The sequence below is a fragment of the Esox lucius genome, chromosome 10, assembly GCF_011004845.1.
Source record: "Esox lucius isolate fEsoLuc1 chromosome 10, fEsoLuc1.pri, whole genome shotgun sequence".
Lineage (NCBI taxonomy): Eukaryota > Metazoa > Chordata > Actinopteri > Esociformes > Esocidae > Esox > Esox lucius.
Window position 1 is genome coordinate 21231473 of NC_047578.1, and position 24093 is coordinate 21255565.

Consider the following 24093-nt stretch of genomic DNA (forward strand, 5'->3'; position numbering starts at 1 on the left):
CACTCTAATCAGCTAATTAATCAACTAACCCAAAACACCTGCAAAGGCCTTTAAATGGTCTCTAAGTCTAGTTCTGTAGGCAACACAATCATGGGGAAGACTGCTAAATTGACAGCTGTCCAAAAGACAACCATTGACACCTTGCACAAGGAGGGCAAGACACAAAAGGTCGTAGCTAAAGAGGCTGGCTGTTCACAGAGCTCTGTGTCCAAGCACATTAATAGAGAGGCGAAGGGAAGGAAAAGATGTGATAGAAAAAAATGGACAAGCAATAGGGATAACCGCACCCTGGAGAGGATTGTGAAACAAAACCTATTAAAAAATGAGGGGGAGATTCACAAAGAGTGGACTGCAGCTGGAGTCAGTGCTTCAAGAACCACCACCCACAGATTTATGCAAGACATGGGTTTCAGCTGTCTCATTCCTTGTTTCAAGCCAATCTTGAACAAGACACAGCGTCAGAAGCGTCTCGCCTGGGCTAAAGACAAAAAGGACTGGACTGCTGCTGAGTTATGTTCTCTGATGAAAGTACATTTTGCATTTCCTTTGGAAATCAAGGTCTCAGAGTCTGGAGGAAGAGAGGAGAGGCACAGAATCCACGTTGCTTGATGTCCAGTGTAAAGTTTCCACAGTCAGTGATGGTTTGAGGTGCCATGTCATCTGCTGGTGTTGGTCCACTGTTTTCTGAGGTCCAAGGTCAACGCAGCTGTCTACCAGGAAGTTTTCGAGCACTTCATGCTTCCTGCTGCTGACCAACTTTATGGAGATGCAGATTTCATTTTCCAACAGGGCTTGGCAGCTGCACACAGTGCCAAAGCTACCAGTACCTGGTTTAAGGACCATGGTATCCCTTTTCTTAATTGGCCAGCAAACTCGTCTGACCTTAACCCGATAGAAAATCTATGGGGTATTGTGAAGAGGAAGATGCGATACACCAGACCCAACAATGCAGAAGAGCTGAAGGCCACTATCAGAGCAACCTTGGCTCTCATAACACCTGAGCAGTGCCACAGACTGATCGACTCCATGCCATGCTGCATTACTGCAGTAATTCAAGCAAAAGGAGCCCCAACTAAGTATTGAGTGCTGTACATGCTCATACTTTTCATGTTCATACTTTTTCTCAACATTTCTAAAAATCTTTTTTTTGTATTGGTCTTAAGTAATATTCAAATTTTCAGAGATACTGAATTTGGGATTTTCATTAGTTGTCAGTTAGAATCATCACAATTAAAATAAATAAACATTTGAAATATATCAGTCTGTGTGTAATGAATGAATATAATATCACTTTTTTAATGGAATTACTGAAATAAATAAACTTTTTGATGATATTCTAATTTAATGACGAGCACCTGTATTTGGTTCAGGTCTGGAGACTGGCTAGGCCACTCCAGGACCTTGAGATGCTTCATCTACTTGTTTAGGCGTTCATGTCGTGAATCGTGTTTAATTGCCACTTTGTAAACCCCTACCTAGCAGTGACAGTACACATCTGTTAGAACACGATGTGAGGACATAATATCTCTCTGTCCCGCTTTTCCAACTCCTGCGACACTGCGTGTGTGAATCCATCTGCATACTGTGCATGGAAGCTAGTGTTGCTCGCGTAGAAAGAGCGAGACTCATCAGGTGGGAGCGTATAGCTTATATTAATGATGATGAACAACGGAATATGTTCAGTTTTAACTCCAATTGCATGTAGTATGGCAGTGGCGTCGTTAGGCGGGGCGTCCGGGGCTATAGTCTCAAATTTAAAAAAGAAAATGAAAAATTGCCCATGATCTATTCATCTATAATTACAATCGAGAATTATGACAATGTAGAAGTGTAGGCCGCTAGCGTATACATCGACATTTTCCGCATGTACATTCAAAACCCTGTACTTTCTGTCCCAGGTGGGGTGGGAGGGTGGGCTAAGCCCCGAATGTATTGTGGTCCTAGCGACGCCTCTGTAGTATGGTAAGTTATTATAGGAAGGTAAGCATTGTTATCATTGCCTTTCCACCAAGACATTGTAATGAAATTAATGAACATCTTCCATGCTGTGTACCAGAGGATGTGTGTAACGAATGGTAGGCCTGCTGTTCAAGGTAGGCATTAAACAGGCTTTGTATTAACCTGATGCTTATGAATAATTTATACATTTGCACAATTATATAATATGTGAACTTGTTCATATCCTACTGCCAATGTTTGTGAGGCCTCTGCCTCTTTGGCTTTGGTGTGATTTAGAACGTTAGCACTGATATTATTATTTTGGGAAGGGTCTAGGTGGTGGTCGCCGCTTGTTTTTAAAGTGGTATTTTGCTGAAGGAAGGCCATCCATCTTCATTTCAGAGAGATTCTCCTGGTATCCCTTTTTATAAATAACGTACATTTCCTAAACAATAATGTCTGGGTACTTGTTCACATCCCGCACAGTAGGTGGCAGTAATACACATAGTATTTGTTTGTAGTCCGCTATTTAATCCCCAACGAAGAAGAATCATACCCATCTTCCCACTACAAAATAATGTATGTACTACTGTATAACTTACTGTCAACAATTTCTAACAATGGCATTTGCAGACAATTCCACACAGACATGGTCCCAAAAGGAGACAAAGGTTCTTATCTCGATATGGTCAAACGAAAAGATTCTCCAGAAGTTAGAGCGTAGTTATAGAAAAAAACCTGTCTATGGCGAAATTTCGGAGAGATTGAACGAACATGGATTCAAAAGGACTTGGAAACAATGCCAAATCAAAATAAAAGACTTGAAGTTTTTATACAGACGAGCACGGATGAAACCAAGCAATAGCCGACCGTCGCCATTCTTTGCTAAACTGAAAGAATTTCTTGGGGACATAGACGGTGAGCACATTCAGCTGTGTTGTTAAAACAAGCGTTTGCAATGTAATGTTGATGGAACATAGTGAGAGCTGATCTAATCGATTTGAATTGGTAGCGATTACATTTAACGTGTACTATTAACATATGCAGTTGTGAAACTACAGTTTCCGTATATAGTATAATTTTAAACTGTAAGTGCAATGTAACGCACAGCAGTAAACTTTAAATGACTGCATTAGAGCAGTGGTATTAACAGATTTTTGCTGCTGTTGCTGAGATGTAAGGCCTATCTAAACAATTTGGCAACAGTATTGACAGTAACTGTGCATTTGTATTTGACTAATGAACAACCCACCTTTTCTACTGATACACTGCGTGCATACTATGTTGGAAATACTATGATGAAAAATGTGTGTGTGTGTGTGTGTGTGTGTGTATATATATATTTTAAAGGTTACTCATTTATACACATTTCATAATGTTTTTTCTTTATTTCATTTTTCTCCCACCCGCGACCCATTCAATACCACGACCAGCGACCCATTGAATACCCTAACCCACGAGTTGAAAGTTACTGTAGACAACATACTAAAGTAACACTAGGTTTATGAGTGCCAGCCACCTTGGTCTCTCATGTCAACGTCTAGCCCAACCAAGTTTGCCTTCACATATACACTTAGAACTGTTCCCTCTTAGGGTATTGCATAGGAATTGTGCAAGAGACCTCTGTTCCAACAAGGACTAAATGTTTTAGCTCCCAACGGTGTCCAGTTCTGCACAGTATCTGTAATCTTTCAATGGTTAACAGGGAAATTTGCATTGCGGAGCATTGCAGAAACTAGTGTTTTACTTATTGGTTGGACACTTGCTCCCCATTCCAAATGAAAACCAAACATGGATGTTATTTTGTTTCACAACATGATATCTATGCGTCTCGCTTATCACACACACCTGTTTGTGTTTTACCTCAGTTTGTCTAGTCATTCGCCCTCACAGGAAAAATAACAATCTCTACACACAAACATTGACCCCCATGTTTTATTTTTAATTTTGAGGGGGGTAACCAGATTAAAGAATAGGATTTGCTACTTTTTTGGGAACTGATTTGATGCAAACAATGACAGTTTATCTCAAATGTCATCCAATTGATGATGCTACAAATTCGCAGACCATTTGCTGCTAAACATAAGCAACGTATTGTGGTCTGAATCTACATAGCTTTTGTTAGACTGTTATTAAACTGTGTTTCAGTTGGTTAATGTATGCTCTAAGGGCTCTTTTACACTACCAAGTTAAACCAGAGATAATTTTTTTATTTAGCATAATTTTCATTGCATTTCAATTTACATTGGCATGTACCGTCAGCCCAAGGCTCTTACACTGCTAGAGATAGGGAAAAAAGGGAAGAAGGAAATTTGACTTATTTTGCATAATAATTTCCATTCCATTTCAGTCTGCATTGGCATGTTTTTCCAGTTGAGTTAAGATGGTTGAGGTTTGGAATTGCCAAAACTTTGTATACCTTTATTTTTGTTAATTCATTTTCACCCTTATTTTACCTGTTTAGCATCAGATGGGCAGCAATGCACAGTTAACTAGAATGCACAGAACAATGTACAGTGTTCTGTTGACATTTTATAAAATGATTTCCAATTTCTCAAGGTAACCATTTGTGGAAAGCCTATGTATTAAGTTACCAAGTCAAAGAATTAAGACAATGCAGGAAAAAATGTGGAGAAAGTGGAGTGTGAATACTTACCAAAAGCACTGTATATACACTGCTCAGACAAATTAGGGGAACACTTATATCACACATCGGGTCTCGATGAATGGAAAATATTAAAGATCAAAATTTTTACTGCACATTGTGTTATTGAACAAAATGATGTAACAATAGTCAATGGAAACCAAAATCTCCAACCGATTGAAGGCTGAATTCAAGCTCAATGTAAACAATTGAAATCACATACTGTTCCAACTTGCAAGATTTTTATCATGGCTACTCAATGTGACTCAGTAGTGTGTATGGCCCCCATGTGCCTGTATGTACTCCCAACAATGTCTGGGCATACTCCTGATAAGACGGTGGATGGTGTCCTGGGGGATCTCCTCCCAGACCTGGATCAGGGCATCAGTGAGCTCCTGGACAGTCTGTGGTGCTACTTGGCGGCGTCGGATGCACCGATACATAACCTCCCAGAGGTTCTCAATTAGATTCAGGTCTGGGGAACATGAGGGCCAGTCAAGGGCATCAATGACTTTGTCATCCAGGAACTGCCTACATACAGTTGTGCTCATAACTTTGCATAGTTTCTGTGTATAAATAGTGAATGAGTTTGTTAGCTCTCACGTGGATGCACTGAGCAGGCTAGATGCTGAGCCATGGGGAGCAGAAAATAACTTTCAAAAGACCTGCGTAACAAGGTGATGGAAGAGGATATAAAAAGATATCCAAAGCCTGGCAAATGCCAGTCAGTACTGTTGAATCACTTCTCAGTAAGTGGAAAATTCAGGGATCTCTTGATACCAAGCCAAAGTCAGGTAGCTCAAGAAAGATTTCAGCCAAAACTGTCAGAAGCATTGTTCGGGATACAAAGAAAAAGTAACCTCAGGAGAAATACAGACTGCACAACACGACAATACTTAAAAAAAAAGCTGCATGGTCGAGTTGCCATGAAGAAGCCTTTACTTCAGCAATGCCACAAAAAATCCTGGTTACAATACGCTCGACAGCACCTTGACATGCCTAGCAGCTTCTGGCACACTGTAATTTGGAGTGATGAGACCAAAATAGAGCTTTATGGTCACAACCATAAGCGCTATGTTTGTAGAGGGGTCATGTGATGGTAATTTTATCGATCAGAACTCTTTAAGAAGGAAGTACAGAGACGAAATTCTCTGGGCACAATAAACAGTTTATTTATTTGCAAATAAGAGAGACGCGTCAACCGCTTACAAACATAATCATCCGAGGAGTCTCTGACTCCATACATGCAGAATCTGTATTTATTACAGCGAAAAGGGGTGTGGTAAGTTGTTGCCCATCTGTCTTGTGTCACAAAGGCTTTACCCAAAGGGCGGGCTGTCCCCCCACCTTATCCTTCCTGCTGTTTGATATCGGTGGTCAAATAACATAGAACCCATATTAAATTGAGGGAGAAGTTCGCTCAAGTTTATTGGAAAATTACAGCACAGATGTCATTCGGTGAACGTTCCATTACCTTCTCACTGTAATGTTGGTTACCAGCTAGCCTATACATTAAGGGCGTTTCTAACTAGCAAAGATCAGGTTTCCAAGACAGTAACCCCCATGACAAATGGCTATCGTAAACATTCCTTTGGTCATTAAAGCACAACCTACAGAGAGAGAATCTAAACAGAGATGTTTCTGTTGTTCTCATTACCAGGAACATTTCCAATGAAACGTACATTCATATTGTAATTGTTAATGCTCAGATTCCACACTCCCATAATGTTTACTGCTGTGTTTACCTAAAGGGGCCAACTAACCTTACTCCCCCCAAGGACCACATTCCTGAGGAACAAAAGACTGACACCCTTCTTTATCTAGGCAGGAGGACATGGCCCAAATACCTAATAATCCTCTGATATTATACAGACATGTGTGTCACAATCAAAGTAAAGATTTACATACCAGCCAATGGAAAGACAGACATTTCTCAAATGCACCTTAGTTAAAAGGTTCCATAACAGTCAATAAGGCCTATAGTGAATAGAATACCATCCCCACTGTGAAGCATGGGGGTGGCTCATGTTTTTGGGGTGTGTGAGCTCTGAAGGCACTGGGAATCTTGTGAAAATGTATGACAAGATGAATGCAGCACTTTATCAGAAAATACTGGCAGACAATTTGCATTCTTCTGCACGAAAAGCTCTTGGACTTTCCAGCATGACAATGCCAAGTTGACCCTCCACTGGTTACAGCAGAAAAATGTGAAAGAGTGGCCATTGCAGTCTCCTGACCTTAATATCACTGAGTCACTCTGGGGAGATCTCTAACGTGCGGATCATGCTAGACGACTAAAGACTTTGCATGACCTGGAGGCATTTTGCCAAGTTGAATGGGCAGCTATACCACCTGCAAGAATTAGACAACTATTACAAAAGACTGCCTGCTGTCATTGATGCTAAAGGGGGAAATACACAATATTAAGAACTAAGGGTATGTAGACTTTTGAACAGGGGTCAGTAATTTTTTTTCTTTGTTGCCATGTTTTGTTTTATGATTGTGCCATTCTTTTATGACCTACAGTTGAATTTAAATCCAATAAGAAGTTAAAGATGTTTTGCCTGCTCACTCATGTTTTCATTACAAATGGTACATATATTACCAATTTTCCAAGGGTATGCAAAACTGGATATGCAAGAAGGATAGAGCACAACTGTCCTCTGGCCACATGAGGCTGTGCATTGTCCTGCACCAGAAGGAACCCAGGGTTCTGACGATGGGTCTGAGGATTTCACCCGGAACCTAACAACAGTCACGGTACTGTTGGCTAGCACATGGAGGTCTGTGTGACCCTCCAAGGATATGTCTTCCCAGAGCATCACTGATCCACTGCCAGACCGGTTGTGCTGGATGATGTTGCAGGCAGCATAACGTTCACCACTCCAGACTCTTACGTCTGTGTGAACCTGCTCTCATCTGTGAAAAGAACAGGTTGCAAAGGGCAGACCTGCCGATTCTGGTGTTCTCTGGCGAATGCCAATTGAGGTGCACAGTGCTGGGCTGTGAGCAGAGGTACCACTAGAGGACGTTGGGCCCTCATCTATGGCCCTGTCCAGGTCTCCTGGTGTAACGGCTCCTGGTATCTCCTCCGTGCTCTTGAGACTGTACTGGGAGAGACGGCAAACCTTGCAACGGCACATATGGATGTGCCATCCTGGAGGAGCTGGACGACCTGTGCAACCTGAATGGGCTGCAGGTACCACCTCATGCTACCAGTACAGGGCTTTTCTTGGCTGAAAATGTGTCAAATAATGGTTAAATGGTTAATTGTATATTTGTACACAGTATATTGCATATAAAATGTTGTTGGGGACAGTAGCCTACATACCCAAATCTAATCGTCTTTTCACCAGTCTCGCAAACTCTATTGACAAAAATTGGTATTTCTACTAGACATCATCTGAAACATTAACAAATGTTATGCGGATTGGATGTAGTTTAGGAATTACGTTTTATTTAAATATGTTGACATGCTTGGGTGTAAAAGAACTAAGATCCACTTGTTTTTCCCCATAATACTCATCTATGCGACTTCAGGACCCATTAGGTCTGTATGCAAAGTTTCCAGATCATTGACAGTAAACCGTGATATCTGCATAAATGCTATATCTTCTATACAACCGTATCAGTAAATCAACCCGCCCAAGCCCATTAAAAATAGCCCAATTTGAGGGAAACCCACCCATCTGGCAACACTGCCAATATGAAAAACGTTTCATCCTACGGTCACATTCGCTGCAGTATTTTGCTAGTAGGTTATTTAGCGTATGAGCATAAAATTATATTTTACACACAGAGGCGATGCAAGATTTTGGGAAGGTGGCCGACTTTGAGTTTGATATAAAGGAAAATCCCAGCAGTAGTGACAATGTCACTATCAAAACACAAAACTAGAGAAGAATCAGTCAGGAAGGATAAGTAGAGAGCAAATGTCTGTGGCCACCACCTGCATAACCATTCCCTTTTGGGGGGTTGTCTTGCTGTTGCCTCTCCAGTGCACCAGTTGTCACTTTAATTTGCACCAAAACAGCTGACATTGATTCACAGTCGCTTATGCTTCATAACTGGGCAGATTGATATCCCTGAAGTTTAATTGACTTGGAGTTCTACTGTGAAGATTGTGTTCCCTTAATTTTTTGAGCAGTGTATTAGTGCTGTCCTAGGATTAAGGGATACACTGGTGTATCAGCCAGGAGTTGGTATGAAACACAGAACTATGCAAAATAGCCTACCTACTGGAAAAGGAGTAGTGCAAGCAAACACCCAGACATGGCAAGGAAGACTCCAACCTGTCCATTTGATGCAATACATCACTGATTGCCAGAGGAGAATGGGGGATGTCTGGGGTTCCTGTGCCTCCACTAGATATCATTGGATATAGTTTTGATAATATTTGGGTTATAGTGTTGATAATATTTTTGATAATATCCATTCTCTACAGTGTACAATGTCCTCTACAGATATGTCTTCTGGAGAACATCCAATGCTGTTCAGGTTCTTTTACTGCTTTCTCAACCAGGCAGTCTAGATTAGAATCCTTATCCAATTAAGAACTGCACTGTCCAGACTCCTCACCAAGAGTCTGGGGAAAAAAAACATGCACCAAATATCTGAACGTGTGGTTCCTCTCGTACTGAGCAGGATTACTATTGCAACAACATTTCACCAGTAAGGTAAAACGAATCAGTCTGACGACGGTGATGAAGCTTCTAACTGTGAGGCACAGGCTATATTGCTTTGTCATTTAGGGTCACACCTTCTGCTGACCTTTTGTGACTACATTTGTTCTGTCAATCAAGCCCAAAGCATGACTATGCAAAATGTATCTATAGTTTTAGTGTAAAAGGGCCCTTAGATATCTTTTGTGAAATATTTTCTTTTGAAAATACGCTTTAGTTGAGCTAGTCAACTCCTTACCACTAATTTTCATGCAATTTTCTTTTTTCATTTTTTTTCTTCCTGTCCTACCAGATCCCCCTCTTCCTCTGCCGTCTCTGCGTCTTTTTGTTCCTCCACTGCGTTTGGTGTCTGCAGCTCTATGGCAAGTTGTTCAGCAGGGAGACATAATGGACTATGGCTTGGTGGAGGAGTTTGTAACCACTGTGTTGGAGGTGGTCCCGGATATGATGAGTTACAGAGAGAAAGTCCAACTCGTCATGGGGCTGCGGGCAAAGGTGAGAGATGGAAAAGTAACCTGGTAGCAGCACAAGCAGAATGTGACACACTGTATCAAGTGTTATTGGGCGTTTGTGTTGACTGTTAAAGTGTTTGCTGTAGCCTACCATTTCCTCACACTTCTGGAACCCAGGAACACTGCTTCACTATGACGTGACCGACATCCGTGACATTATCCTGACCAACTATGCCACTGAAAAGCTATTCATTCCTCGGGCATGGGTGGATGTTGGCTGTCTTTTTGGCCAGTCTTTAAAAATGTACATTTTATAAAAGAAAATGTTCCATTACCAATTGATTCTCTTGTTGCATTATATTATTTGTGTTAAATGTATGTGGGGGGAAAAATAGCTCCTTTTTATATTTTGTGTCACACAACAAGAGGTGATTCATCTGCTACACCATGATGTCAAAAAATATAGGTTCCTTTGAATTTTTACACATCCAAATTACCAGGATGTAGTAAAAGAAAAAAGTTGTTGGAAATACTTATGCAAAAATTGGCTCAATTTCAGTTTTATCTGTTTGCTAGCTGGTTCTGGAGTTGTGTCGGTCTGAGCAGTCAGCTGACCCAGAGACCATCCAACCACACCTGAGCAGGATAAGGACCTTCATCATGACTCATACAGAAAAGGAGGTGAGTGCCAGTAAGTGGCTGATGGGGACCTGTAACTCTTCTGGAAAGTTTCACTTACTAACTGGGTTATGCATTCTTGATGTAGATACCTGATCCAGAGGTGGAGGCATCTGAAACAAAGTTCTTGGAACTTGTCCAAACCCTTCTAGTTAATCCAAAAATGAGGGAACACTTTTTCCAGGTTGGTGTGAGAACACTATTTCTGCTTAACAGACAATTAAACTGAAGAGTTCCACTAAACAGCTGTGCATCTACACATTTTTGCACATCCTGTTCAGTTGAAGTTAAAATAGTCTGGGACTATTATTGTGTAACTTTCAATTTCATTGGGATATGTAATATGATGTTGTTAGCCATGAAATTCCAAGTTTTAAAGTGAGTGGTTTTGGTGACACGGGGCACAAATCAGCAAATATATGACATTACAAAATGTTAAGGATCCATTTTAGCTCCAGTGCCTCTTTTACAACCATTGGCCAGTAATTGCAGACTGTATCGTTAATAGAATTGTGAGTAAAACTAAATCTTGTACACATTCGAAAACATGCAAAACAATGGCAGGCCAATGGCTTCTAACCAGAAAAGTAGTTGTAATTTAATGCAAAGTCCATTGTTCTAGGAGGTCTTTCCAGTAGAATTCGGGCCCATGTATGACACAGCACTGCAGACTCTAATGTGGGAGTTCCTCTCCAGGCTGGAGAAGCTGCTTCCAACACCTACATTTCAAGAGGTGTGTTCAAATTGTGTAGAGACAATAATGTTTGTCTTGAGAAAGGTTTGGTAGCTTTCTCAGAAAGTTGGCCCACTAAGTCTGATGTTGATACATTGTGTCTAGCACTGAGTATATACTTATGTTGAGTCTCATACTGTATTTTAACTCTGTGAGTTTAATTTGTTCCTGTTGTCAGACTGCGTCGTGGCTCAGACCTGCTCCCTCTCTGCTAAAGGAGTGTGCACAGACTGTAACTCAACCACATCCTTTGAAGACTCTCCTACTGCACCACAGATGCCACAGTCCTTTGTTCAGTAATGGTATTGCTTTTTTTAAAGATGGGTTTTCCAGCCCCATTTCATACAATGGCAAACATTTGTTTTACAAATTACATTCAAATCATATTTGCAGAGACCAGTAAAGAGACTGGCACGTTAGCCACAGCAGAAAAGCTTCAAATAATGAGTGACCCTTTTTACACTAGAGACTGAAGACATGCCTGTCAGGCATAACAAGTGTTTATTCTTTTGAGCTGTCTAACATTGTTTGTGTAGTATATTTCTTTTCAGAGAAAGTGCAATTACATTGTCATTATAGTTTAGTTTTTGAGATAGATATATATATATATACAGTACACATTTTTATGTTTATTTTACTTTATTTTTTACCAGGATAAATATTTGATTATGCATGTTTTCATTTTTTTTCAGTTCAGCCGTCTTGTGTCAATGACCACATCCTTTCTTCACTGTCTCAAATACTCCCAGAGAAAGTGGAAATTGACATTTATGGGATACGCTCTGAATCCACTTATTCCCCTAGAAATTGCCCCATACATAACAATGATGGTGCGACTGTGAAAGAAGAGAACAATGTAGAGAATGAGCTGGGGATGAATTCGGACATTGTTATTAAGAAGCCAGTGGAAATTACGAATGTAAGGACAGAGGATTTGGAGGAGAAGCATTATGAGGAGATACTAAGTCATGATAAACCAGTGGATGTTGTAAAGGTAGAGGTTGTAGATGCAGACGACGTGTCCCAGACATCATCAACAACGCACATTGTTGGACGTTCCTGGTCCCTGGAGGAGACAAAAGCACTTATCACCATATGGTCAAATGAAGAGATTCTTCAGAAGTTCGGGAAATGGTATAGAAACAAACATGTGTATACCGAAATTTCCCAGTTGTTAAACGATCTTGGCTTCAAAAGGACTTGGAAGCAGTGTCAAACAAAGATAAAGGACATGAAGTACAGCTACAGAAGAGCACTAAAGAACCCAAGTAGTAGCAGCCCTGTTTCCTTTTCGTTCTTTTCTGAACTACACACATTTCTTTCCCGAATGCCTTATTTGCCTGGTTCTAAAGAAACTGGACAGGTTTCAGATGGAGAAGAAATGTCTATGGATCAGGATGAAGGACCTTCTGTGGATGTTTATTTAGAAGAGCCTCTACACGAGGAAATTACATCTAGAGAAGTGACACAGAAAACAGTCACTGCAGAGGAAACAGACAAGATAAAGGGACATGAGGCATTTCATAGTTTTCAAAGTCATAGCATGAAAATCGAAGTAGAAACCCCAAGTTGCAAACAGGCAATGGAAGACGTCTCTGAGTTGAATCTTCAACCTGTAGTTCTTCTGCCCCGAATTCATGACAACATTCTGATGACAGGTGAGTAAAACAATATATATAAAAACATGTTAATGCAGGTGTAACATGCAGTGGATATAAAGTCTACACACTCCTTTGAAAATGCCAGGTTGATGTAAAAGAATGAGACCAAGATAAATCATGTCAGAACTTTTTCCACTTTTAATGTGAACAATTCAATTGAAATACAAACAAATCTTCGAGGGGGAAAAAATTTAAATCAATAACCTTGTTGCATAAGTGTGCATACCCTCTTATAACTGGGGATATGGCAGTGTTCAGAATTAACCAATCACATTCAAACTCATGTTAAATAGAAGTAATTATACACCTGCATCATTTAAAGTGACTCTGATTAATCACAAATAAAGTTCAGCTGTTCTAGTAGGATTTTCCTGACATTTTCTTAGTTGCATCTCAGAGCAAAAGTCATGGTCCGCAGAGAACTTCAAAAGAATCAGAGTGATCTCTTTGTTGAAAGATATCAGTCAGGAGAAGGGTACAAAATAATTTCCAAAGCATTAGATATAGCATGCAACACAGTGAAGACAGTCATCAGCAAGTGGAGAAAATATGGCACAACAGAGACATTACCAAGAACTGGACGTCCTTCCAAAATTGATGAAAAAACGAGAAGAAAACTGGTCAGGGAGGCTTCCGAGAGGCCTACAGCAACATTAAAGGAACTGCAGGAATTTCTGGCAAGTACTGGCTGTGTGCTACATGTGACAACAATCTCCTGTATTCTTCATATGAATGGGCTATGGGGTAGGGTGGCAAGACGAAAGCCTTTTCTTCTAAAGAAAAACATCCAAGCCTCGCTGAAGTTTGCAAAAACAAACATCAAGTCCCCCAAAAGCACATGGGAAATGTGTTATGGTCTGATTAAACCAAGGTTGAACTTTTTGGCCATAATTCCAAAAGGTATGTTTGGCTCAAAAAGAACACTGAACATCACCCAAAGAACACCATACCCACAGTGAAGCGTGGTGGTGGCAGCATCATTCTTTGGGGCTGTTTATCTTCAGCTGGAACCGGGGCCTTATTCAGGGTGGAGGGAATTATGAACATCCCAGAGGCACTGTCCCCGACTGCCACGCGATGTTGCCCAGGCGTGTCAGCCAAGACAGCCCCACAACATCCAGAGACTTGAGGTACTCAGGGCGGATCTCATCCACCCCCGGTGCCTTGCCACCGAGGAGTTTCTTAACCACCTCTGTGACTTCAGCCCGGGTGATGGACGAGTCCACCTCTGAGCCCTCATCCTCTGCTTCCTCAATGGAAGACGTGACGGCGGGATTGAGGAGATCCTCAAAGTACTCCTTCCACCGCCCTCAAGTGGAGGAGTTTAAGTATCTAGGGGTCTTGTTCACGAGTGAGGGAAGGATGGAACGGGAGATTGACAGACGGATCGGTGCAGCTTCTGCAGTAATGCGGTCGATGTATCGGTCTGTCGTGGTGAAGAAAGAGCTGAGCCGCAAGGCGAAGCTCTCGATTTACCGGTCAATCTACGTTCCTACTCTCACCTATGGTCATGAGCTTTGGGTCATGACCGAAAGGACAAGATCCCGGATACAGGAGGCCGAAATGAGCTTTCTCCGCAGGGTGGCTGGGCGATACCTTAGAGATAGGGTGAGAAGCTCGGTCACCCGAGAGGAGCTCAGAGTAGAGCCGCTGCTCCTCCACATCGAGAGTGGTCAGCTGAGGTGGCTTGGGTATCTGTTTCGGATGCCTCCGGAGCGCCTTCCTGGGAAGGTGTTCCGGTCCCATCCCACCGGGAGGAGACCCCGGGGAAGCCCTAGGACACGCTGGAGGGACTATGTCTCCCGGCTGGCCTGGGAACGCCTCGGTGTCCCCCCGGAAGAGCTGGAGGATGTGTCTGGGGAGAGGGAAGTCTGGGCATCCCTGCTTAGACTGCTGCCCCCGCGACCCGGCCCCGGATAAGCGGAAGATGATGATGATGATGATGATGATGATGATGATGATATTAGTTATGTTCTGTAGCCTAATGCTAACATACATGCAGAGTCTGATAGGAGCTGCTTTGCGCTGATGAGAGTTTGATGACTCTGCAGGATGAATTAGTAATATTGTATTCCCTATGACTGTCAATTGCATTTCAATAATCCTTTGATTCAAAGTGTAACTTCACAAGATGATGTGTCCTACCTCTACTGCACAACGGTCAGATCTCAAAACTTGCTGCAGGCTCAAGTTTATTTGGGACACTGTCTGCAGTGGCCAAAAACATCCTACTATTCTAAGTTTTGTTCTGAACCAGCACTAACCGATATTAAAACATATTCGCTATTTGGCCCTGGTGTCACAATTTGCATTTGTATTTATAACCAAGCCTATCCAAGCCATTGAAACTTTGTTTAGGTTGGTGTCTAGTGAAGGTGTGCCAAATGTCTTGCTGTCATTCTTCAAAATTGCAGTGCAAGTTCACACACACTTTAGCCCATTGCTCAATCTTGGGACTTAATTAGCAGCAAAAGATGGACGAACCAAATCCCTGCAGGTAACAAGCAGTATTGCATCAGTAACTGTAATATTATTACTGAAATTAGAACCAGACTCTTATATTACTCATTACAGCAAAAAGGAGTATCAACGTTTCCCCAACACTTGTGTGTGGAGGTGTGTATTCCAGGCTTCCATGGCACTCACCGTGGATTCCTTTAACAATGGTACTTTTCTGCTGTCTTATAGAATAATGAAATACTTGATTGACTGTTTCTGTTTTTCAGTTCATCCATCTTGTGTCAATGACCCCATCTTATCTTCTCTGCCTCACTTGGTCTCTGAGAAGTTGAAAATGGACATCGATGAGACATGTGTGGAATCCGGTTGTACACCTGGAACTTGTACCATGTATAACAATGAAAGTGACACTTTGAAGGAGGAAAATTGTGCAGGGAATGAGCTTGGGGTGTGTTTGGAAATGACTGATGTAAGCAACAAGGATTTAGAAGAGGACTATGGTGAGATGCTTAAAAATCATAAACCAGCTGATTTAGCAAATGTAGGGATTGAAGATGTTTCCCAGACATCATCAACAACGCACATTGTTGGACGTTCCTGGTCCCTGGAGGAGACAAAGGCACTTATCACCATATGGTCAAATGAAGAGATTCTTCAGAAGTTCGGGAAATGGTATAGAAACAAACATGTGTATACCGAAATTTCCCAGTTGTTAAACGATCTTGGCTTCAAAAGGACTTGGAAGCAGTGTCAAACAAAGATAAAGGACATGAAGTACAGCTACAGAAGAGCACTAAAGAACCCAAGTAGTAGCAGCCCTGTTTCCTTTTCGTTCTTTTCTGAACTACACACATTTCTTTCCCGAATGCCTTATTTGCCTGGTTCTAAAGAAACTGGACAGGTTTCAGATGGAGAAGAAATGTCTATGGATCAGGATGAAGGACCTTCTGTGGATGTTTATTTAGAAGAGCCTCCATGTGACAAAATGTCTTGTAGAAAAGCTACAGAAAAGACAGTAAACGGAGAGCAAACAGAAGAAAGTAAGTGTGATGAAGCTGTTCAAAGCCCTCAAAGTGACAGCAAGATAAATTTCAGTAGACAGTCCCATTGTTGTGACCCAAAGGTGGAAGACCAATCTGAATTGCCCCTTTCAGAGAAAGAATTAATGTCCTCAACATCAGTGACGTTGTCAATCGATGACAGACGGGCGCAAAACTGTAACTGGACTACTGATGAGACAAAGATGCTTATCTCCTTGTGGTCGAACAAACCCATTCTTCAGGAGTTGCAACACAGCTATAGAAAACATCATGTGTACCTCAACATTTCAAAGCAACTTAATAATCTTGGTTATAAGAAGACCTGGAAGCAATGTCAAACAAAAATAAAGGACATGAAGTACAGCTACAGACGAGCACTGAGGAACCCAAAGAGCAGTGGCCGAGTTCCCTGTTCCTTCTATTCTGAACTACATGCATTTCTTTCTGTAATGCCTGACTCTAAGGAAAGGGGCGTGGTTTCAGGTGGAGAAGTCATGTCTTTGGATCAGAATGATAATGTAGATGTTAATTCCGAAGATTCCCCACTTGAGGAAATGGCTTCTGGAAAAGAGACACGTAAGACACTCAGAGCAGAGCAAACCGAAGAGATAAAGGGGGATGGAGCATTTCATAGTCCTCGAAGTGATGAAGTGATATGCATGGAAAGAGAGACCAACACTTGCCAACAGGTCGCTGAAGACTTCAAGCCTTTAGTGCTTCTGCCCCAACTTCAAAGCAACGTTCCGAGGACACGTGGGTATTGTAAAAGATATAATAGTGCAGGCAGATGTATCGTACTGTGCAAATGACTTCGGGAACCCACATCTTTTAAAGCTGTTTATTTTGAGCATTGTTTTTGTTAAAGGTGCCAAATGTAAGATTTTTACTGTACTACTAGCAAAAGTACAAGCACAAATGACTAGGAGACGTCTACCGAATTGATCAGAGTGCCTGAGATATACACTTTATAGCAGGTCTGTCTCAGTTTGCATTGACATGTAGTCTCCTGATGATGGCATTTGACTCTCTCAGTACTATCCTTCCAACTCTAAACAAGCAACTACTATTTTGATCTTGTTTGGTAAGGGAAAAGAGACAAGTCGTGTTACTGTTTTAATCCCGTCAGACAAGTCGTGTTACTATTTAAATCCAGTCTCTTAAATGTTAGAGGAAGGATTTTACACAGCTCCCTTTGAATAAAAACAACTATATAACATTAACAACCATGAATATGATGAAAAGGTCCACCAACATCAGTATTTTCTGTCACTTTCCCTTATATGCAGCCCTGAAGCAATTCACTCTGGTTACCATGCATGTTTTTAGGTAGTCCTCTGGTAAATTCTTCCAAGCCTCTTTCAGGATTTGTAATAATGTCATTTAAATTTTTTAAATCAGCTTTTTGTTCTTTTCAATTTCCAACTAATCCCACACAGCTGTCATGTTGAAGTCAGGGCTCTAAAGTGGCCAACCTAATACTTTGAGTGTTCAATCTGCAGACCTCTGCTTTGAGTAGGTCTTGGTTGTCTTTGGGGTCATTATAATGTAGAAAGTTTTTGCCAGTCAGTCAAAGAGGGTAATTTCATGTGAGACTATGGTCAAAGCGGGTACTTTACTGCCACAGGCTGACCAAACACTTCATTGGATTTCCTTTTGTCCTTCAAAGAAGTGGCCAAGAAATTATTTTCATTAGATGCAGATAGATTTTGGGGTCTTCCACTGTGTTTTCTGTCTTTGTGTTGAGTATTATTTTCACACACAAAATAATTCAAAACATAAATAGCTTTCAACAGTTTTTTCAGATGGCCTAAGACTTTTGCACAGTACTGTAGTGTTAAGAATGTAGAATAAATTTCAAGGATTAAACTTGCATAAGATTGACATCTGCATCCTTTAACTATGGATCTTCTTTCTTGTCAATAACAGGTGATGCATCATTTTCCCACTCCATCAGGGGGTCTCTTAAAAGAAGCAAGCGTAACAAAAAATGCTCCTTATGTGGGAGGAGTTTTGTTACAGGAAATGATTTGATGAAACACATGAGAACTCACACCGAGCAGAGCCCTCACCAGTGTACCAAGTGTGGGGAAGGCTTTGAACATCTGCACGACCTACAAAAACATCAGCAGAATGAATGTGAGGAGATGAACCAACAAGAAGTCAATGAACCCCAGCTTGGAAAGAAGGACTGGATGTCAAGACTGTCCAGTACTGATTCCAAAACATGCCAGCTATGTCATAAGACTTTTAAATTTCAGTATTTGTTAAGAAGGCATCTTATTTTATTTCACAAAGGCAAAAGCCTTTTTAAGTGCCCTCTGTGTCTGAAGGGTTTTGCCTTCCTCAGCGCTCTGAAGAAACACCAGAGTAACAAAAGAGGTTGTCCTACAAGTGAAGGCATCAAAAAGAGGAGGGAGCTAGGACCAAAACCCTCCTTTGGTCATGTCATCAAAAGGTGTTTTAAGTGTCCCCGTTGTTTGAAGGCTTTTGTATCCCACAGTCAATTAAAAAGACACCAGGAAAACAAAAGAGGTTGTGGGATAGAGAGAGTTGAAAAAAATGGGAGGAAGCAGGCATGGACACTGACTCCTGGGGAAAATAGTAAAGACATTCCTCAGCCTTCCAGTCTAGCAACTGAGGAACCAACTACCTCCTATGCCCTCACCACTTCAGCACACTCCTCAAATAAAAAGACTATTCCCAAAGCATGTCCTATCTGCCATAAGGCTTTCACATTTAAAGCTACAATGATAAGGCACATTGCTTCTCACCAAAAGGAAAGTCTCAACAAGTGCCCTGATATCTTAAAGTGCAACTTTTGTAAAGAGACGTTTTCTCGTGGCATGGAACTGAAGATCCACTACAGTCGTGTTCATCAATTTACGGGCCAGTTCCCATGTCCTTCTTGTCAGAAGACATTTTTTTCATTAACTGAGCTACGCATACATCAGAGGAATGAGCCCATGCCATATAAGTGCTCTGTGTGCCAGCGTTTTTTCAGAACACAAAAAACCTTGACCATTCACGAGCGAATTCACACAGGGGAGAAACCATTTGTCTGCGCTGAGTGTGGGAAGGGTTTCCGGATTGAAAAACTCCTGCAATCCCACTCTGAGACTCATGTTGAATCAAAGCCGCATGATTGTTTAACTTGTGGGAGACGGTTCAAGAGAGAAGCGCTATTGAAACAACATATGTTGCATCACAAAGATGCATCTTTCGTCTGCCCAGACTGTGGCAAGAAGTTTTTCCAGCTGACATGGTTAAGAAGGCATATGTTTATGCACACCGGTGAAAGGCCGTTTCTCTGTGACGTCTGCGGCAAGGGTTTTAAATCAAGGGCTGAATTAAAGCTACACACTATGAACCACACTGGAGAGCGGCCATTCAAGTGCCCAGAATGTGGCAAAGGTTGCAGGCAGAAGAGTGAGTTGCAGTTGCATCGGCGGAGACACACTGGAGATCGTCCGTATCCATGCTCCATGTGTGATAAACGCTTTTATTGCAACAAAGATAAAGAACGGCATATGATCACCCATACTGGAGAGAGGCCTTACAAATGTCAAGCATGTGGCATGGCTTTCAAGCGCAGAGTGCTTTTGAGTGTGCACCAAAACAAGTCATGTATGTAGGAAACTCACACCGTAGGCCAATCTCATATGCCTGGCAGATGATCTACTGTGGTTTCAGATTACTGAAAACAATTAGATTGTTTTAATTAAGTAAAATGTGGGCTCATGACGTCAAAATGTTAGGATATTTTGTATTATTTTCTCTTGCAACAACTTTCCATACTTTCAATGACCATAGGCCAAATGTCACTCCATCATGTTGAGAATATCTTAACTTGAACATTTGGCCAACTCCCATGATTGAAAACAATATACATTTTGCTAGAAGAAGGTTACTTTTCATTGAAGGCTGGACGCCATCTGATAAAGTGTCAGCAACGAACCTATGAGCAAATGAGGAGGTAAGCTTATTGACTTGCCCAGCCCTAACTTTATTTTGAATGAAGTTATTTATTGCACCTCTGTCACTCAGTTTTTAATGTCTTCATCATGATTTGTATTTTCAGAATTGTGTTCTGTTTATTGAATAGAAGCCTGCTGAAATACTATCCAAAGTCCAGTGTAATAAATGGACTGCGTTAGACTAGTCCAAAATTGCCTTAGACTGAAATCGAAGTACACTGATGCATAAAGGAAACGAAGACCTTGGGTTCTGGAGCCCCTTTTCTTAGATGTGATGGTTGGTACAACATAAGTCACCAAGTTTCAGTCAATCTTATCTATGGTGAAAGCTACAGATGACTCCAATGTATAGTTGCTTTTGTGTATGTCTGTTTTGTGGTCTTTTCATTTGGTGCGGAACAGACACACACACGGTGTGTTTTCACTTGTGTAGCTCTGTTTCGCCCATTTCGCTCAGACAATTTATTGTAGTTGGCTGCCTTTCTTAGCAAAGGAACTTGTTGCTAGGTTTTAAAGTCCTAGCAATATGCCGAAAGACAAAAGGTCTAACTGTTCTTATAAAGAGACATTTTCTTTGTCGGTATGGGCATAAAAGTCTGTCCAAATCAGCGTGATGACTCAAAAGAAGGTATTCAATTCCCTGTCGGCAGAACTCAGAGAGCTGGGGTACCATTGGTCTACCAACCAGATTAAAGGCAAACATGAAAAATATAAGAGAGTACAAGGACATGAAACACAAATCCTCAGGGGGCAGCTTGAGAAGTTTGTCCACACTGAATTCCTCAATAAAATATTAAAAGGCCAACCTAGTGTCGAACCACCGTTTAATGTGGAAACAGCTGAAGACTTCACGCTACCTGAGGATAATCATGCAACTCGTGGACGAGGGATGGCCAGAGACTGATGGAAAGTCAGGGTAAAAGTGGACCTGGAAGTGGACCTGGAAAGCGACGCATGCGATTCATCTCACTCTCAGGTAGGCTTCTGTATTAACGTTAACTGTGTCAACAAACACTGTGCAAGGATAAATTAGCTTGTGTTTTTTTGTCACACACCTTAAAAAGCAGCCTGTGATGAGTGATTAGTGGTTTTACAGCGAACAACAAGCATGCTATTTTTTATTTATAGTGCTCGACAATGACAAACACAAAGGCACATGAGATTACTCAGTAGATGTATAAATATTCACTACACAACCGCGACCACCAACTAATATTGCAGGTTCGATATTAGGTTCTCCATAGCTAGATGTTGCGGTGAAATTCAAACATATAGGAATTCCTTAAACATTCAAACTAATTATTTCTTTACTGTTTACTTAGGATTCCCTCACCACCTATATATCCTTAACAACACTTCATTGGTAGTTAAAGCTCACCTGCAATGACAAACACAAAGGCTACATGTGGTTACTGAATGTCATATATCTCAAACTCAAGGTATAGTTCTAAAGGAGGAGAGGGCAATCATAAATGATTTGCAGGCCTGAAAGGGCAAAGATTAAATACATTTAGTCCAGATTCGGATGTATAATAGGTTCATATTTAAGTTATTTTTTATGTCCCCCTAAAAAGTATTTTATTACCTGCCGTGGGTTGGATCCGTCTGCGGTCCTTCGTTTACCTACCCATGTGAAAGGATAAAATACCTGCCCATTGAACCTTAGCTGACCCAAATTGCCTGAGTATCATAGTCATCTACACCTGAATAGTTCTGCTTTACAGATCGTGTGAAATCGCATTCTATGTAAAAATCCATACACAAATCAATGTAATAAGATAGTTGCTTCATAGTTTAGTGTTGGTTCTAATGTGCTACTTTGAATGTTTCTTGATAGTTGCTTCATGGTTTAGTGTTCTTATGTGTGCAAGGTTTCTTGCTTGTTAGTACTATGTTGTTCGTCTATGCTATCTGTGTCGTCTGTACTTTTTGATTTAATCTCCTAAACCCTTTCCCTACAGGAGGCCTTTTTTCCTTTCCTCCTGCAAGGCCGTTGTGGTAAATAAGAATTTGTTTTTATTGACTTGCCTGGTTAAATATGAAATCCAAAAATATATATAAAATAGCAAAATATTAAGGAAAAAGTGGGGTTTACATTAGTGCATCACATTGACCCAGGGCCCTACATTAGCTACATATTTTAATTGTGTGTGTGATGCATTCGTTATAAACTAGAGGTGCAAAATGTTCACTCTGAAATATAGGATTTGGTTTAAAAAGGTATGAATGGTCAAAAGTCAGTTATTTAGGTATCCCCTATGTCTTTCCCTTACAGACACCAAGTTCAGAGGAGAAGCAGCATGGATGGAATGATGGAACATTTTCCTGGAGCATCAGGACAGGTCAAAGACGGAGTTTATGACACTTATGACAGTGCAGGAGGAGGCGAGAGAACAGAGTGGCAGAACAAAGAAAAAAGGAGAGGCAAGATGCCACTGTTCTCCTGGTGAAGCATCAACATCTAACTACACCTCTGACAACAGCACCAGCTTTTCAGATGGAAGGTCTAATACATCTCTGTAACTGCATTGTAGTACACTGATCAGCCATAACATTATGACCACCAGCCTAATGACCTGTCGAGGCATGGACTCCACTAGAGATCTGGCACCACGACTTTAGCTACACAGCCCCAAACGCAACAAACTGCAACGCAGTGTATTCCCTGACACCTTTCGATCAGTACCAGCATTCACTTTTTCAGCAATTTGAGCTACATTAGTTTGTCTGTTGGTTCGGACCACACGGAGCCGCCTTCGCTCCCCACGGGCGTCAGTGAGCCTTGTGCGTCCATGACCCTGTCGCTGGTTCACAGCTTTTTCTTCCTTGGGCCACTTTTGATAGGTACTTTGAGATGCTCTGACCCAGTCGTTTAGCCATCACAATTCTAACACATCAACTTTGAGGGCAGAATGTTCACTTGCTGCCTACAGTTTCCCACCCACAGACAGGTGTATAATGTTATGGGTGTTCGGTGTATAATATAACACATAATTTACCCGTGATATGCAGCATACACATTTTATCGCCAAGTAATATATTTTTACATATATTTTTTATTTATATTTATGACTGATCAATTATTTCCTTGTACATTATTCCAATTGAATTGCCAATTAAGTGATTTATTTACTCCTAAATCTGTGCTCTTACCCACTTAAGTGTTCAACCACTGACAATCTCTTTGTGAAAATGTTTTTATCTCACAAATAATGAGAACTGTTCATATTTAAGAGTTTTTGGTTAGAAACTACTGTGTTTCGCTTAAAGCTGCAGTGTGTGTACGTGCGTGCGTGTGTGAGTGTGTGTATAGGTGTAAAATAGTGCAGTTCATTGACTGAATAAACTGTTTTAGTAGCCTTCATCAGGCTTATTCATGATATTGTTAGTGTTGGGCTGCCTACTGTCAGGGAAAGGCTTCATAAGCCAAGGCAGGAAGGATGTTCTGTAACGCCTGGATCACTGCTGGTACAGAACTCCCATCCTGTCTCTGGATCGGGGCACAGGTTTCCCTCTTGAAACTGAAGATAATGAACTTGTATTGATGATCAACAAATCCCTGAAGCACTACATAGTGGAACCATTCTGGTTGTAGTAGAAACTTCTTGAATAAAACCTTTATAATAATAATATTGGTAATGAAGTTCTGTTATTTGTAAGAGGTAGGTACGTGTGAGTTTCACAGTTGTGTAGGTTGTGAGATTGACATGTTTTTATCATTCCTACCCCCAGCCAAGGGATCAATCACAATTGACAGTGACTCTAAAGCAATTTGGGATATGGATTTGCACAAGGGCAGATCAACAAATCACCTTGATGGTTCTGGCTTTT

General features: G+C 41.2%; 1 protein-coding gene across 3 annotated transcripts; it reads left to right on the forward strand.

Annotated features, from left to right (window-relative positions):
* Positions 1-2494: 2494 nt before the first annotated feature.
* LOC105025852 lies at positions 2495-23892 on the forward strand. Of its 3 annotated transcripts, XR_003782293.2 has the most exons (11): positions 2495-2856; positions 9557-9759; positions 10293-10397; positions 10483-10578; positions 11017-11127; positions 11306-11429; positions 11820-12785; positions 15515-17041; positions 18215-21238; positions 22224-22260; positions 22538-23892. XR_003782293.2 is itself a non-coding variant. In XM_029122655.2 (9 exons), the coding sequence occupies exons 1-9, from the start codon at positions 2520-2522 to the stop codon at positions 18216-18218; spliced, it is 3477 nt and encodes a 1158-aa protein (XP_028978488.2). In that variant the 5' UTR covers positions 2495-2519; the 3' UTR covers positions 18219-18292. The 3 variants fall into 3 exon arrangements, 2 of the variants coding, with proteins under 2 accessions (XP_028978488.2, XP_019905818.3); XM_029122655.2 differs by lacking the exons at positions 22224-22260; positions 22538-23892 and having other exon boundaries at positions 15515-17045; positions 18215-18292; XM_020050259.3 differs by lacking the exons at positions 18215-21238; positions 22224-22260; positions 22538-23892 and having other exon boundaries at positions 15515-17242.
* The last annotated feature ends 201 nt before the right edge of the window (positions 23893-24093 follow it).

Bases quoted from the DNA above. Each gene is read 5' to 3' on its own strand.
- LOC105025852 (XM_020050259.3), top strand. From the start codon at position 2,520: ATGTACTACTGTATAACTTACTGTCAACAATTTCTAACAATGGCATTT. The intron at 2,857-9,556 runs GTGAGCACATTC...CTGTCCTACCAG, and splicing joins ATTTCTTGGGGACATAGACG to ATCCCCCTCTTCCTCTGCCG. The intron at 10,398-10,482 runs GTGAGTGCCAGT...TTCTTGATGTAG, and splicing joins TGACTCATACAGAAAAGGAG to ATACCTGATCCAGAGGTGGA.